The sequence below is a fragment of the Muscardinus avellanarius genome, assembly GCF_963383645.1.
Source record: "Muscardinus avellanarius genome assembly, chromosome: 9".
NCBI lineage: Eukaryota > Metazoa > Chordata > Mammalia > Rodentia > Gliridae > Muscardinus > Muscardinus avellanarius.
Window position 1 is genome coordinate 5,209,223 of NC_137795.1, and position 17,205 is coordinate 5,226,427.

At 44.2% G+C, this 17,205-nt stretch overlaps 1 protein-coding gene across 1 annotated transcript in view; it reads right to left on the reverse strand.

The window, feature by feature from the left end:
* GARS1 (glycyl-tRNA synthetase 1) overlaps positions 1-17,205 on the reverse strand; it is a gene marked incomplete at both ends in the record, with an annotated part of 41,919 nt that overhangs the window by 3,071 nt on the left and 21,643 nt on the right. Inside the window, 6 exons of the mRNA XM_080701759.1 lie at positions 3,196-3,305; positions 5,437-5,522; positions 8,940-9,085; positions 10,547-10,654; positions 11,999-12,163; positions 13,777-13,939. Of these exons, the coding sequence (XP_080557885.1) occupies positions 3,196-3,305; positions 5,437-5,522; positions 8,940-9,085; positions 10,547-10,654; positions 11,999-12,163; positions 13,777-13,939 (778 nt within the window). The remainder of the gene's footprint in view (positions 1-3,195; positions 3,306-5,436; positions 5,523-8,939; positions 9,086-10,546; positions 10,655-11,998; positions 12,164-13,776; positions 13,940-17,205) is intronic.

The window sequence follows — 17,205 nt, forward strand, 5'->3', positions numbered from 1 at the left end:
GAGCTTGGACCAACTTGGTGGACTCTCAACCTTAGCTTTTCACTACAAAGTGGGTCTCTACCACCTGCTCTGCTCTGCTCACCAGTCTGTTATTAAAAACACAGCCGAACGGTGTAAGAGCATTCTGAAAGCCACTATACACAGATGATGGTAATCTGCTGGTCCTGCAAATAAAGCCCGACTTCTTTCTATGGAGACTATCTTAAGAACCTCCCTCACAAGGCCACAGACCCCCAAACCAATCCCATCTATCTTAAAGAATCCATGCACCCTTATGACCAAGCAAAACGGGAAAGTTTAATTCGCTCACATAAATACAAAGTACAAGCCAGGCGTGGTGGCACACGCTTGTAATCCCAGCATTCGGGAGGCTGAAACCGGAGGATCGCAGTTCGCAGACAGCCTCAGCTACTTAGTGAGGCCCTCTGCAACTCAGTGAGACCCTGTTTCAAAATAAAGAATAAATAAATAGGGCAATAGGGAAGGGGATGTATCTCGGAGGTCAAATGCCCCTGGGATCCAACCTCAGACCCACTTAAGAAACAAAAAACAAAAAACACAGTACAACAACAAAAGGATGTTCTGAGCCAGGCGTGGTGGCGCACGCTTGTAATCCCAGCATCTGGGAGGCTGAGACAGGAGAATCATCGTTTGCGGACAGCCTCAGCTATTTCAAAATGAAGAATAAAAAACAGGGCTGGGGTGTTGCTCAGAGGCAGAACGCCCCTTGGTTCCATCCCCAGTACTGAAAAAAAAGACGTCCTGTCTACCTGTGCTGAAAAGCAGAGCGCTCCTACCTGGCTCCCAAGAGGTTTCTGAGTAACTCAGAAGCCAAAAACAGCAGAAGGTGAACCAGCCCCATTTGGGTTGAGAACGAGAGCAGTTCTTAATAGTATTAGTACAAAAGGTTCACTTGAAGGCAAGCATGGAAACTCGAGTGAACCTGCCCTCTAATAATAATGAGTGGCACAATTCCAGTTTGGCCCCCATCAGAGCATAATTAACCTTTAGTGCCAGTAATGGCAAATATTCCACGGAGCGAACCCTGTACATCAGCAACACGGCTGCCCACATCACCGAGGTTCCGAATTCTCTGCCCTCCTCCACCTGGCAATGACTATATCTAATACATTAGGGAGAGCGGCAGGCACCTGCTTTCATAGGAAATAATTTTTAAAATTTCACCAGCAATGTTTTTATACCAAATGTACAGGCAAATGGATTGAGGAATTGGGTGTTAGTAATTTAGATACATTTTTGACTTCCTACAGCCTAATCAGATTTCTCTTCATGGGAAGATGAGACTCTAAATTCATAAAACACAGCAACTAATTTATTCTTGTTTAGCCCTTATGAAATGTCTATTAAGGCTCTAGTTATATCAATATTGTTGGACTGAAAGGAAATGCTGAAAAATTTAAAAACCAAAAACAAATACCTTCTTATTAGAAAAATAAGCAGGAAAGGCATGAAAACAACTGGACATCTAAAAAAAATTACTCTCATTACACTGCCAGCGCTCAAAAGGCCAGGCCTCACCCCCACACCTGCCGCTTCGCCCAGGTCCTTCCTATCCGCTGAATGAAGAGCTGCTCCTGCATGTCAGGAGCCAAAGATGAAACTTCAGAGCAGATTAAAAGGCAGCTTTATTAGCTACATATTACAACACTGCGCCAGACCTCCGAAAACCCTGGCGCCTAGGACTCGCCAGTTCATTCTTCAAGGTTACATGTCCTGGAAAGAACCAGAGCTGATGTCCAACAGGACCCACACACTCAGCTCTAGAACTGTCAAGCAAATGAGACCTTCTTTCAACGGATCTATTCACCTCCTTGCTAAGCCGCTCTTCTGATTGGTTTTCCTGGAAATATTTGCTTAGAAATTATAGTACAACTTCTGCAGGCAGACGTAAGGCAAGAAAGGCGAAGGAAGGGAAGACGAGGTCAGCGAAGGGCACAGAGCTGTGACTCGGAAGCCTCGGGGCCAAAGGGGACTGTGGGAGCTGATGAAGCCTCCCAGACTTCCCGCTTCAGCAACGTGAGCACTGGGAAGCCCGCGCTCTGGGACTGCCCAGCTTATGATCTGTCAGGCTCATACATGGGAGCAGTCAGCATTCTTCTTTTTTTCTTTTCTTTATTTTAAAAACGGTGGTACTGGAGGTTGAGCCCAAGGTTCTTGACCACTGAGTCACATCCCTGTCCCTTTCTATTTTGTCTCACTAGGTTGCTGAGGCTGGCCTCAAACTTGTGACCCTCCTGTCTTAGCTTCCTGAGCTGCTACAATTACAGGTGTGCACCACTACACATAGCCAGGACTCTTTATATTTTGTGGGTTTGGTGATGGAACCCAGGGGCATTCGACCTCCAAGCTACATCTCCTGCCCTATTTTTTTTTTCTTTATTTTGAAACAGGGTTTCACTACGTTGCGGAGGGCCTTACTAAGTAGCTGGGGCTGGCCGCAAACCACAATCCTCCTGTCTCAGCCTCCCGAATGCGGGGATTACAAGCACGTGCCATCACGCCCAGCTGCCAGGACTCTTAAAAACAAAAACATCATCACAACAAAACAAAACTCCACATATCTATGGGTCTAAGTATCTCTGGAATAGAACCTAGAAATTTACAGCTTTACATCAAAAGATGCCAGACAATTTCATGCAGCTCAGGAGAGTTCCTTTAAAATATGTTTTAAAGCCGGCGTGGTGAGGCATGCTTGTAATCCCCGCGCTCAGGAGGCAGAGACAGGAGGATCGCGCAGGTTCGAAGCCAGCCTTGCTGGCTTAAGAGAACCTGTTTCCAAATAAAATATAAAATAGGTCTGGGAGTGTAGCCCAGAGGTAGAAAGGTTCCATCCCCAGTACCACAAAAAAAAAAAAAAAAAAAAGTTTTAAAGCACACAGATACAGATTCGATGAGCCTTCTCGATTTTCTGAAAACAAGAGTATAGACCCGGAATGCAGCAGTCCATCCACTGATGTAGAGTCTCTCATATCTGTTCTGCCTCAAAAGAGAAAGCACCAAGCCACTTCACAGTGGCTTCAAAGCCCAATAAGGCACATGAGCCAGGACTCTGCTCCACAGAGTTACAGCAGAGAGGCGTGCACGCATCGCTAGTGCCTCACAGCAGACCAGAACTCCTGGCCAGCCTGGCAGTATGAGTGCATCTCAGAAAGGTTTCTGCACAGGACAGCTCACCGTTCTCTGCTCGTCTCCCTCTCGTACATGGAACGTATGTTCAAACACGGTGTACATGATCCTGCCCAGGCCAAAGGAGGGTTCAATCACACTTGGAACCACTTCTTCCACTGTAAAAGAGAAATTCAACAACATTCCCTCAGATACCATATACTGCGCTTCAGATCCTCTCTAAACAATTCTTGGTGCTAAAAATATCTATGTAGGTGGACAGAGCATCAAAACATTCATAAAACTTTTGCTGGTAGGAGACAATGTCACTTATGAAGAGAAACTTGGAGTGAAATATTCACCGAATTCAATTATTTTCATAGGTTCCCAAAGTGGGTGACACTGTGGCAGCGGGGGGTGGGGAAGGATGGAACAAAACTCAGACACACCAAAGAACACAAATGTATCGCTCCATCTTTCTGTTTATTCACTTAAAGAAGGCAGGGGCTGCTGACTAATATTTTTCTGAAAAGGGGGCCATAAGCCAAATAAGTTTGGGAGCCTCTGTAGATACAACAATGCAGCGAGTCACAGAAGCATTCCTTCCCGGCTGATAAGCTATGAATACCTACACTCCACCATCTGCCATGCCGCTCCAAACAACAAGAAATCTAGCGCTTCCACTAAGGCTTTGTTGGAATTAAAAACCTACCACCACAGCCAGCAGAACAAAAACAATTATATATCTCAAATCCCACATGGTGTGTTTAACATTTTAGCTTGTTATCTTGGTAGAAACGCACTCAGAGCCAAGCGACTGGCATCCTACCTCCAAGGTCCTCTGGTCAGGAGGCCCCAAAGGAAGAACCTTCCCAGAGAGCCGCACTCTGTCCAGAGCATTCTACCAGGGCCTGCGGCTCCTCCCACAGGAGACCGTGCCTGTGGTGCACACAGGATACGAACCAAGAGCTGCTCCTCTGTGTATGGAAGAGAGGCACTGACCCCGGCAGGGTTACCTCGGAAACTTATCTTTCCTGGGTAATGAATGGCTAGAACCAATAACGCATGGGCTCCAAAGGGGGGCATTATCTTTTGCTTGTGATAGAGTAAGAACATATTTTGAAATAGCACCAAGGCATCCTCAGCCCAGCCTCACATAGCACTGGGGTAATGGCGAAGCCAGCTCTGAAGCAGCTAGCTGTGGGTGGTGGCGAAGCCCCAGGCAGGAGGAGCACTGCGCACTCCTGCAGCGCTCACTGAGGCCGGGCCACTAGGCCGCCAAGAGCAGATGGGAATGCAGGCCGCTCCCGCCACCAGCAGCAGCTTCCCAAACAGCCACTCCTGCTTCTAGGGGCTGCATTCCCAACACAAGTCACCATCAGCATCCCAGCATTCCTCATGTGAACTCCAAAACACTCACTGCCCAATTCATAGGATCTGTCCTACAAAAAATATAAAAATCATCTCTTTAGCTTTTAAAAAACAGGAAAGGTCACTATCTAAATGACTTTTTGGCCAAACAGGATGTGGAGGCACACACTTGTAATCCCAGCATTCAGGAGGCTAAGACGGGAGGATCACGGTTCGTGGCCAGTCTCAGCTACTTAGTGAGGCTCTTTGCAACTCAGTGAGAACCTATTTAAAAATAAAGAATAAAAAATAGGGCTGAGGGTATAGCTTAGAGGCAGAATGCCCCTGGGCTCCATCCCCAGTACCAAAAAAAAAAAAAAAAAGTCTGACAAGTTACTTTGCCAAAAATGATTGGGGGAGGGGAGATATGAGTTCCCTCATTTGCTTAAGAAATAACATTTTCCTTAAAATGACCCCTCAACATTTTATCAGCTATTCTTCATATGCCCCTTAAGCCACAGAAAATAAAGGCAGTACTATAAATGGTTTCTCAGTATACATACAATTATGTTTAAAAAGAAAAGCCTAAGTAAATATATTAAATATATGCACCAAATTTAACTTACCATTACGGTTAATGCTATAATCAATCTTTCTAAAATTTCTATAAAATGAATATGTAAAAAAAACATTTCTTAAAAGTTCAGAAATAGCCTGGTAATCTCAGTATTTGGGAGGCTGAGACAGAAAGACAGGTTCTCGGCCAGCCTCAGCTATTTAGTGAGGTACTCTGCAACTTAGTGAGACCCTGTTTCAAAATGAAAAATAAAAATCAGGCATCAGGCTGGGGGTGAAGCTCAGAGGTAGAATGCCCCTGGGTTCAATCCCCAGCACCACCAAAAAAAAAAAAAAAAAGTTCAGGAGCAATCATTTATTTCTTTATTGTCTTTAAAAATTTACCGTGTAGTGTTTTCTGGAATCTCTTCACACTGACCATGTCTTTTGTTAACTGAAATGTTTTCCCTTCAGTCTCAATAGTGAATTCCCTACAAAAAAAAAAATCATATATTAGTTAAAATATGCATTCCTGTGCCCTAAAGAAGTTTTGCAAAATGCTGTTTCTCATTTTAAGTACAATACAATTTGATCAACTCTCCAGAAATGATAGTTGAAGTCCATCTAAATTATTCTATAAACAACACTAAGTTAAGTTTCGCCCTGAAAATGACACCAAGCTGTATTTTGCAAAGTATTAAAAAATGTGCTTCTCCAAAGTGACTAGTTTCGCAAAATCCATAAAATTCCACAAGTGACTTGATTCTCTGGTTCTGATCAAGGTCAAACCAACCCTTTAAAAGGGTCAGTTTTAGAACAAAAGATATGTCAGAAGTAGGTTTGCTGGTAAAAGGACCATCTCATTACTGTCCCAACAGATGTTAAAAACGAACCAGACTGTCATCTTACAGAATAAGCTTAAAACTGCCACAGTATTTCTAAAATAAACGGACACGTTGATGAAGACAACTTCTTTAAAAGAAGTTTAGCCACTATTGAATATGTCAATATAAAACATTATCTCCCCTAAATCACTCTTGCCCTGAGTTATGTCCTCAGCTTCAAGTCATGCCTATTTACATTTACAAAGTACTTCCTGAAATACCTAGATTCCACCTCGGAGGTATTTTCTGACATTAGGACATCCAACGGCACTTCGCTGGCCTCCCAGCCACTCAGCGCTGAGAAAGAGCGCCCCCGTGTGGCTGTCCTGAAGCTGTATCGTTGGCTCCTACTACACCAGCGTTTTGCTGGTTTCTACTAGTCATGATCCATGCTCATCCGAGCGCCATTCAGTGATGTCTTCTGGTTTCACTACTCTGCCTGAAGTTTCTAAGTGTATGCACTAAAGGTTCCGTAAACACAGCGTCACAGGGATGCTCTCTGCACTAAGAGTAAATAACAGCTACATGAACGACAATTAGCAAGTAGACAGTCATTATTTGAGAATAGAGCAAGCCCAATCGTTGAGGATAATCATCTCTAACTAGTGATAGAACTGTCCCTATGGGGTCTGATGCTATTTAAGCATAAATAAAATTTAATTCTGGAAAAAGAGAAATGTTTTAATAATTTCCTATGGAAACAGATAATTATATCTTCAACTTTCAAAAGCATATTATAATAAATTCTAGCAAATACATATACACATGCAGCTACTATGGCTCCGAAGGGCCCCTCGAGTCCGTCTCCTGTCTGCTCCCAAACTACTTGTCAACTACTGATCTGATACACTATAAACAGACCTGTCTTTTCATTAAAGGCCAGATATGAAATATCTTCAAATTTGCAGCCACCTGTAATCTCCTATATTTTTTGGTTGTCAATTTATTTTTCATTTGATAGGGGTGTGTGTGTGTGTGTGTGTGTGTGTGTGTGTGTGTGTGTGTGTCTGGTACCAGGGATGGAACCCAGGGGCATTCTACCTCTGAGCTCCACCTCCAGCCCTATTTTTTATTCTGTTTTTTGAAACAGGGTCTCACTGAGTTGCAAAGGATCCCACTAAGTGGCTGAGGCTGTCTTCGAACCGTGATCCTCCTGTCTCAGCCTCCTGAATGCTGGGGTTACAAGCATGTGCCACCACACCCAGCTCATTTCATACTTTCTAAAGTCCTTTGAAAATGCAAAAGTCATTCTTAGCTGAAGAGTTGTATAAAAACAGTATGACAGCTGGGCGTGGTGGCGCACGCTTGTTAATCCCCGTGCTGGGGAGGTGGAGACAGGAGGATCACGCAGGTTCAAAGCCAACCTTGCTGGCTTAAAAAACCCTGTTTCCAAATAAAAATATAAAAAATAAATAGGTGTCTGGGAGTGTAGCTCAGAGGTAGAAGGGTTTCCAGGAGTACCACCAAAAAAACAAAAACAAAAACAAAAAAAACCAGTATGCCAGACATTTAAATACTCCAGTTATTAGAAGTGTCCTATGAGGATTTCAGCTACCATACCATCGGGTATTTCCCTACACATCCCATCTCTGTGACTCCCACCCACCCACTACTGCTCCACAAGGTTTCTTCTGTGTCCAGCCTCTTACCTCCTACACTTCATTTTGGACAGTTCCTACAGTTACATTTTAAAATTCAATCATCTTTCCTCTGCAATGTTCAATCTGCTGTTAATCCCATCTGGTAAAATTTTCATTTGCAATAGTACCTGTAGATATTCCATCTGATTCTTTTTAATATCTTTCAACTCCCCACTTAATACATCACATTTTCCTTTATATCCTTGACAACATGAAATATTTATAATTATTTTAACATCCTTTGTAAATTTTAACTTTTTTTTTTCTTTTTGGTGGTACTGGGGTTCCTGGAAGCCCAGGCCTCTGGGCTCCACTCCCAGACCTATTTTATATTTTTATTTGGAAACAGGGTCTCTTAAGCCAGCGCGGCTGGCTTCGAACCTGCGCGATCCTCCTGTCTCCGCCTCCCAAGCGCGGGGATTACAAGCGTGCGCCACCACGCCTGGCAAATTTTAACTTTTTTGTAGTACTGAGGATTGAACCTAGAGGCATTCTAATTCCAAACTACACCACCAGCCTGATTTTATTTCTTATTTGTAAACAAGGTCTCTCTATGATGCTGAAAGCCTAAGCTGCCGAGGCTGGCTTCAAACCTGCAGCCCTCGTGTCTCAGCCTTCCAGGCACCAGGATTGCAGGCGTGTGCCCCGCCCGGCTCTTAGTAAATGCCTAAATCACCTCATGTTTGTCACTTCTTTTTCTTTTTTTTTTGTGGTACTGGGGTTCCTGGAAGCCCTTCTACCTCTGGGCTACACTCCCAGACCTATTTTTACATTTTCATTTTGGAAACAGGGTCTCCTAAGCCAGCGCGCGCGGCTGGCTTTGAACCTGCGCGATCCTCCTGTCTCCGCCTCCCAAGCGCGGGGATTACAAGCGTGCGCCACCACGCCCGGCTCATGGTTGTCACTTCTGGGTGATTCTTTTGACTGACTTCTCATTATGAATCACATTTTCCTGCTTTTTCAGGTGTATACTTTATTGTTCTCCAGACACTGTAAGGTTTGTTTACATTGTTTAGTGCTTGATTTTGTTGCATTCCTTAGAGACTCTTCTCTATTATACTTAAAATGACGGAACTCTAACTCTCAAAAGTATGATTGTGGTGAGAGTGGAGCGTCTAAGACATAACTGAGATACAGTTTCTCCTTAGGCTTCTCCTTCGGACAAGCATTCACCTCTAAGAGTCAATAGAAAAGAAAAAGACCTTTGTAGTCCATTTCAAGTCTATTTCCAGACCACAATGCCAAAATCCCAAAAAGGCAGTCATTTTAAGCCAAGAGACCACATTTACCTGCAAAAAATGAAGACGCTAATCTCAGCCCAATTTCCAGAAGCAGACATAAAGGACTTAATACCTGGCAGGCGCCATGTAGCGTTAGAGCTTACCCTTTCTCATTCAGGAGCATCTCCATTTCTGTAATGTAACACTCATCACAAATGGCAAGGAACTCCATCACCAGCTTTGCGTCCTTCTTGTACGCCTTCCCAATTGCTCCCTTATTGGGTTCAAACTGAACAACGTTAACGGTTTTGTATGAAACAGTCAAGGAATCACAAAGTACCGCGCTGCCCAGGCACTGTGGAGATAGCTGGAAATCAATCCACTTAAGACCATCACCAGTTCTGTATTAGGACCCAGATCCTGTTGGCGCTCATCTGAAGTGTAATATGAAACTAGCCACAAAATCATTCCGACAAACCTAATTTGAAAATAAGTAAACACCATCAATAAAGGCTTTCTCGGTTAGAGACAGAAGGAATATTATCTAATCAGTAATATAACCTAATCCATAGCACAAAAACTTCTCGTAGCAATTTATTCCTTTCTAAAATTACCAACACAACAGATGTATTTCTTGTCACCGGCCTACCCTAAAAAACTAGCACACAAACTCAGCATGGGGAGGGGATGTCTACTCTGCTAATTTATAGACCAAAGAAACTAAATTATTTACCATAAAACCGCACTTATCTTTTTTCAGCATCACACTTTCGTATTATGTGCACTGTTATTCTATGTCATACTGGAGTGAGTGTTAGAAGGATACACGCACGACATGTATACATACACAATGCCCTCCCCACCAGCCCCATCTGCAGGCCTTTCAGCCTGGGATGGCTTACCTCTGTTACTGCATCTTTAACGACTCCGCCCCCCCGCTACCCGCCCTCGGCCACGGCCTGGAGTCTGCTCACCAGCCAGTGCTGCCCTTATCGCCAGGTGTCTCTGAGCACTTATCTTTTAGCAGACAAGTATCTACCAGCCCCTTTCATGGAAGGGTACAAAAGTACAGGTGTGCAAAAAGGCATTCTGCAAACAGCTGAGAAAAGCTGGTGCACACTCTCAAAGACATTCAGAGCATTTTCCTGAATGCTTTTAAAGGGCCAAACACTGACTACATGTGGCAGACTACAGAGAAAGGAAGAGAAGCAACGAGGGAGGTGAAGTGGCGGCCTTAAGCAGGTACTACTGTGTTAGCTTTGCGCCCCTGTGATCAAGACACCCGGCAGAAACAACCTAAGGCAGGAAAGGTCTAATTGGCTCAGTTTCAGGCCATGGCTGGCCAGCTCCGTTGCTCCAGGCCTGAGATGAGACACACAGCGTGGCAGAAGGGTGTGATGGAGGAGATGTGCTCATGGCAGTGGGATGCAGAAATAGAGAGAAGAAGGGGCCAGGAACCAGATGCAGCCCCAAGAACATGCCCGCTTCCACCTGCCACCAGTGGTCCCTTCAAATGATCAACCCATAAAATACAGCAATCCTCTAGCAAGTTAGAGCCTTACAATCCAACCGCTTCCTAAAAGGCCCCTCCCTGGACACTGCTGCACAGCCTTCAGCACATGAGCTGCTGGGCAACACTGCAGATGCAAACCACAATGGGACCGTGGCCCCCAACATCTCCGTCTTCCCTGAATGAGCCAGACTGCACTGCAACTCACTCAGAGCAAGAGGCTTGCACTTTACCCTGACCTTGGAGTGGCTGAAAGGATATGGGTTCTTTCAGAGGTTTCTCAGCTACAAGAGGGACTTTGGTGGCTCGCGCATGACAGGAGAGGTCATAACAGGAACGATCGGCACATCCAACAATCTCAATCCAGCCCTAAGATGACAGAATTGATAAAAAAAAATTTGCTGTTTACACTGGGTTCATTCACAAGTACATGCAGACTATAAGTGACCTTTGCAGATATTCAAAGATAATTCCACAATAGTGTCTCCACTCTAATTCGATTTAATAAATTTCTGAAATGGGAATGGCTTTATACTTTACATAGCTAACATGTCTATAAAGTATAACAGAAACTGTACATAAAGTAGTCTTATATTCTGGCAAATTTGCATTGCCCTAGCGAGGCATGGTGGCTTGTACTTGGGAGGCTGAGACAAGAGGATTGCACAGGTTCGAAGCCAGCCTCGGGTACTTAGTGAGGCTCTCAGCAACTTAGTGAGATCCTGCTTCCAAATAAAACATAAAATAGGTCTGGGAGTATAGCCCAGAAGTAGAAATCCCCTGGGTTCCACCCCCAGTACCACCAAAAAAAGAAAAGAAAAAAAATTACATTGCCCTACTTAACCATGGGTTAGGCCATGATAGGAATTAGTCTGAAATTAAATGTACGCCTAGACAAAATCTATAGGTCTGGTTCATATTTGTAACCAGGATTCCAAATTAATTTGGTGGCAACCATTTCTCTTAGAACTTGTCATAAGACAGCTAACTTCACACACCAGAGCTGATCATGAGCACGTGTGTTCAATTCACTTTTTTGGTGCACACGTGTAATCCCAGTACTTAGGAGGCTGAGACAGGAAGATTGCAGGTTCGAGGACAGTCTCAGCAAGTAGTGAGACCCTCATCAACCTACTGAGACCCTGTTTCAAAATAAAAATATAAAATAGGGTTGGGGGTGCAGCTAGGAGGTTGAATGCCCCTGGATTCAATCCTTAGTACCATGCAAACACACACAAAATACACACACACACAAAATTAAAACAGGGAGCTCTGAACTAGATCAGAATCCACTAGTCTATTCCTAAATGTACCAACTGGCTCCCTAAGCTAAGAACACTACAGTTTTTACTTACCTTCCACCAGCATTTGCTACGCTCCTTGGAGATGGCCACCCCATCCCAGCTCCGCTGTGTGTAACAGAGATCTTACAGACAACACTGCCGACTGCAGGAGCGCACGCCTGCACTGCCCCAACGCCAGCAACCCTCCCTCCCTCCCTCTAAGGAAGCCATCAAGGCCGCCAATGGGCTCCCGGGTCATGCAGAGCAGCCCCTCAGTCCAAGACAGCAGGGCCAACTGCATTTACTGTTTTATTCATAAGAGGATTTCTTTTCTTTGCTACTCTGGCTTAAAGTGTACAAAAGGCAATCTGATATGTTTTTCTAGGTCATCAACGTGAGGGCCGCCATCACACCATCCTGCTCTACTCACGTAAGACGTTTTCGACTCAGCGTCCCAACAGTCGCAGGCGTAATGAGCCATCTCGTTCTCCATGTGCTGCCGGAAGCGTAGCTTATCTGGAGAGACTCCAACCTTCGTGAGGTAGAGGTAGATGCGGCCAATGAAATAGCCTAATACTGAGTTGTTAATCACACCCTAAATAAATAAGCAAATGGGGGGGATGGAAAGAAAAAATGTAGTTAGTACTTTTGAAGCCAGAGTATCATCTTCCATTAAATTATTCATAAGCTACTAAAAAACATTTCAAACACAAGGTAAACTTGTTTTCTTGCTTTGAGAAAATTTTCAAGTACTCAGAATGTGATCTTGATTATCATTTTTCCTTTTTCTTTTTTTGGTAACTGGGGATTGAAGTTAGGAGCAGTCTACCTCCAAGATATACACCCGGCCCTACTTTATTTTTATTTTTAAACAGGTCTTGCTAAGTTGCTGAGGCTGACCTCACATCTACAATCTTCCTGTCTCCATCTCCCAAATACTCGGATTACAGGCATGTGCCACCACACCAGTTTGGTTACTTTTAAAGAATTTAAGGTCAAGCTAACAAGTTGATAATAATGCGGTTGTTATGTCCAACATATATCTGTCCAATAGTCAACAAAAATTCAGTGCCACATACCTTCTAAATCCATGGTACTAAAAATAATACTCTGAATGAGTCTAACAAATGGCAAAGATAAGCCTTTCTAAATTAACAAAATGAGACTTACAGGGGATTTCTTTGGGGGGGTATCCTGGGTATTGAACTCAGGGGTATTCTACCTCTGAGTATAATTTTATTTATTTTGAAACAGGGTTTCACTAAGTTGTTGAGGCTGGTCTTGAACCTGTGACCCTCCTGTGTCAGCTTCCCAAGTATGGGGATTATAGGTGTGTGCCACTACACCCAGCTGATTTAAACGTATTTTTATTCACTGAAAGTTGTGAACTCCATACAAGTACATGTAATCTTGTAATCTGAGGACTAGAGGGACCTCACAAATCATTTTGCAGCACCTCTCACTGCTGCCAGGGTCTTCTCTGTGAGACGGCTGACAAGTCACCACCCAGGCTCTCTTCTGTTATTTTCGGGGCCAGGAAGCCAGGAAGCTCTCTGCTCCCGAAACAAGTCATTCCAACACTGGCAGCTGCTGCTGGGAAGGTCACCTTCACTCTCCACACAAACACTGAGGTCATTCCTCTGCATGCAAGGCCTTAGCCCAACTGTATGGGCAATACAGAAGAGTTCTGAATCCAGCCAAACTCGACCTCACTGTACGAAAGCCGTGCAGATTGCTATGAGTAGGGTCAGTAAGTAGCCAGGTGTGATGGTACATGCCTGTAATCCCAGCACTTGGGAGGCTGAGACAGAAGGATCACAGGTTCTCGGCCAGCCTCAGCAATTTAGAAAGACTCTCAACCTAGTGAGACCTCATTTTAAAGGGGGGGAGTACTGGGGGCAGAGCTTAAGAGGTAGAATGCCCCTGGGTTTACTCCCCCGTACGGACACACACTAGGACCGGTGAGGCATGGTTCAAATCAAGATCTATTTCCCAAGTACTCTGCTAAATAATCTTTCATGCTTAGCTCCACTGCCCCCAATTTGGATGTGCAGGTGATTTCTCTCACTATAATAGCACGGTCCAGTACACTTTGTATAAAGACAATCCTGGGTTCGATCCCCAGCACTTCAAGCAAAATAAAAAAGGGAACGACTGTGCTGTGAGCCGGGAACCAGTGTCACTGCAACCAGGCCTCCTCAGTCTCACCTGTCCAACGGCGTCCCCGAGGCGCATTTTCCGAGCAGACTGCCCGCTGACCTGGGCTTTTGCTGAATATAAACAAAGGGAGAGATCGGCTACATTCTGGAACTTGGGATGGTCTTTCTCGCTGGGATCTACAAAGTGCTCAATTTCTGCCATTGTGAATTCTCTGAAAGCAAAAATATAAGGGATAAAATCTGCATATTTAACTTTAAAAAGCAATGCACAAGGCCCCTATTTTCAACTGCATTCTACACTAATAAAGACCCCGAACTATAGAATCTCTTATCACTAAATAGAAAACTGGTTCTCTACAGGAAGAACCAAAACATTTTTGGATTAGCTTTTCCTGGGTGGTTGTTATTTTTAGAAATATTATTAACTAGGGGCCGGGCGTGGTGGCACACGCTTGTAATCCCCGCGCTTGGGAGGCAGAGACAGGAGGATCGAGCAGGTTCAAAGCCAGCCACGCGCGCTGGCTTAGGAGACCCTGTTTCCAAATAAAAATATAAAATAGGTCTGGGAGTGTAGCCCGGAGGTAGAAGGGCTTCCAGAAACCCCAGTACCACCAAAAAAAAAAAAAAAAAAAGAAAAATTAATAACTAGGATGTAGCTTAGTGGTAGAATATGTGCTCCATATGCAAGAAGTCCTGGGTTCAATCCCCAGCACTAAGTAGTAATAAAAAATTAAAGCTTTACTACTACTACTTAAAATAACCACAAACTTCTCTCAAATATTAATCCCATCCCTTCTGTTTAGCCACATTAAAAAAATTACAACTTTAACTGCAAATAACTGTTAAAAAGATTAATTTAACTTTTAAAAATTTACTCATAAAACTGAGGATTGAACCAACGGGTGCTCTAGCACTGAGCTACAACCACAGCCCTTTTAATTTTTATTTTGTGACAAGATCTCACTCAGTTGCCCAGTCTACTCTCAAACTGTGACCGTCCTGCCTCAGACTCCCCAGTAGATGGAATCTTAGACACACATCACTTGCTCAGTCAACACAGCTTTAAAATTCTGAGCAGGGCATGAGCCTACAATCCTGATCCCAGCTACTTGGGAGGTGGAAATAGGATTTATAGTTTGAGGCCAGCCCGAGCAACTGAATTAAACCCGATCTCAAAATAAAATTTTAAAGAGCTGGGAATGTAATTCAGTGTTAGAGCACATCCTGGTGTGTTTGAGGCCCTGGGTTTGACCCACAATACCACCACCCAAAAGATTTTTTTAAGTTTTTTTTTAGAAAAACATAAGTAATGTCACACACACACACACACACACACACACACACACACACGCACTCGCGCGTGCGATCTTGAATAATGACAACCAAATCAAATGGTTTTCCTTAAATCATTATGAAGTCTTAATAAATATACACTAATTGAAGTAACTGGTATTTGCTTTTCAAAGAATAGAAAATTAAAGTGAGTTGAAATAGTCGTCTGGCTTTTGCAGCAGTTTCATCTCTCCTCTCTTCCTGCTCTAAACACAGATGACTGACGATGGCACCGCACAGGTGGTTTCTAAGAGCAGGAGCTTCTTCAACACAGTGCCATTTAAGGCCAAGGACACCAGGCATGAACTCGACCAGCCAACACCAAGCTCACCACTGATGAGAGAGAAACATGCATATGGTAATGGCCCCCAGAGATCCCCTGAATGGCCACTTAGCAGCTACTGCAGGGGAGAAGGGGTGCTTCAGTTAATTTCATGAGTTAAAATCAAATCTCTCTCCTTTTAAAAATAACAAATCACATTTACTAGTATACTTTTACTCAAACATTTTAGAAGCAATGTGAAATTGCTTAAATAGGTCCTAAAACACATGAAATTTACTGCAAAAAGCATTATTTCATTTTTTAAATCTTGTTTTTGTGGTACTGGGGGTGGAACCCAGGCCTTTTCTACCTCCAGGCTATACTCCCAGACCTATGTCAAATATATTTGGAAACAGGGTCTCACCAAGTTGCTGAGAGCCTCACTAAGTAGCTGAGGCTGGCTTCGAACCTGCGCGATCCTCCTGTCTCAGCCTCCCAGCATTGGGATTACAAGCGTGCGCCACCACACCCGGCTAATTTCATTTTTTAATGGTAGCTGTTAATTGGTCCAGCAGCACCTATGTCTTATCTTCCAACAACTATCAAACATCTCCGTGCACACAGAAATGTGAGAGATGAACCTGGTGCTTGCCCCCACATAGCTCTTAGCTGGGCTGGCAGGAACTGAACATCCACAATATGGGGCAGATAAATTAAGGGCTGCCAAAGAATAAAAATAAAAAATAATATAAGAAAAAGAATCCCCCAAAAAGGTTCTGCCGAAGTCTTTCCCTCTGTTGTCAGGAAATCTTAGCACCCTAAGTTAACAATAATGGACTGTATCCCTGGAATCGGTAAGAGTAGATCTTGAGTATGTCACCACCAAATAAAGGGATGATGAGGTGCTGGATCTGCTAATGAGCTTGCCCATGGCCGTCATTCACAGAGTGTTACCGAAGCAGCACCTTATCTTCCTTGGTGGGGTGGGGGGCAATCTCAGCCCATGGACAGGAGGCAGGATCAGCACTAACTGATATGACCAGCCCAGCTCTTGACTTGGGACTATACTTGGAACACAGAACACTAATATATATGTAGGTCAGGAAGACAGAATCAACCAGTACAAATAAAATTGTAAAAGCTTCAGATGAGTAACCTAATACTTCTAAAAAAATATTAAAAAGGTAATTATGAAAAAAATTAGCTATATACAGACTAAGCAGCTGGTAACTCTCAAAACAAAGAAATCCTAACACAGCCAGGCATGGTGGCGCACACTTGTAATCCCAGCATTTGGGAGGCTGAGCCCGGAGGATCGCGGTTCGTGGACAGCCTCAGCCACTGAGTGAGGCCCTCCGCAACTCAGTGAGACCCTGTTTCAAAATAAAGAATAAAAAATAGGGCAGGGGGTGTAGCTCGGAGGTCGAATGCCCCTGGATTCCATCCCCAGACCCGCAAAAAAAAAAAAAAAAAAAAAAAAAAAGGCCCAATACACTGGGGAATAACAGAATGAAATCTATTAAGTTTTCTGCTTTCATAATACCTGGCTAAAGGTTCTTAGGAAACCCCAAGGGGTCGCCCCCGCCTGCGCCCCCAGGCTGCCGTGTCTCCTCCAGGTCTCCCCTGCCTGGCCCTCAAGCCTGCAGAAACTGCGGACTGAGGACAGCCTGGTGGGAAGGCAGGGCATCTGCTCACTCAGGGCACCACGGGACCAGCAAGACCAGGCAGGCGCCTGCACATTTCAATCTGGAGTCAGGGGCTGGGACCTACTTCAGCAGTAAGCAGAGATGAGAGGGATGGCAGGGAGCTGGGCTGGAAGAACATGGCTAAGTCATTTTAAGCCTCTAAGAGGTAGAACTGACCAGTGCCAGTGTGCCTTCCCAC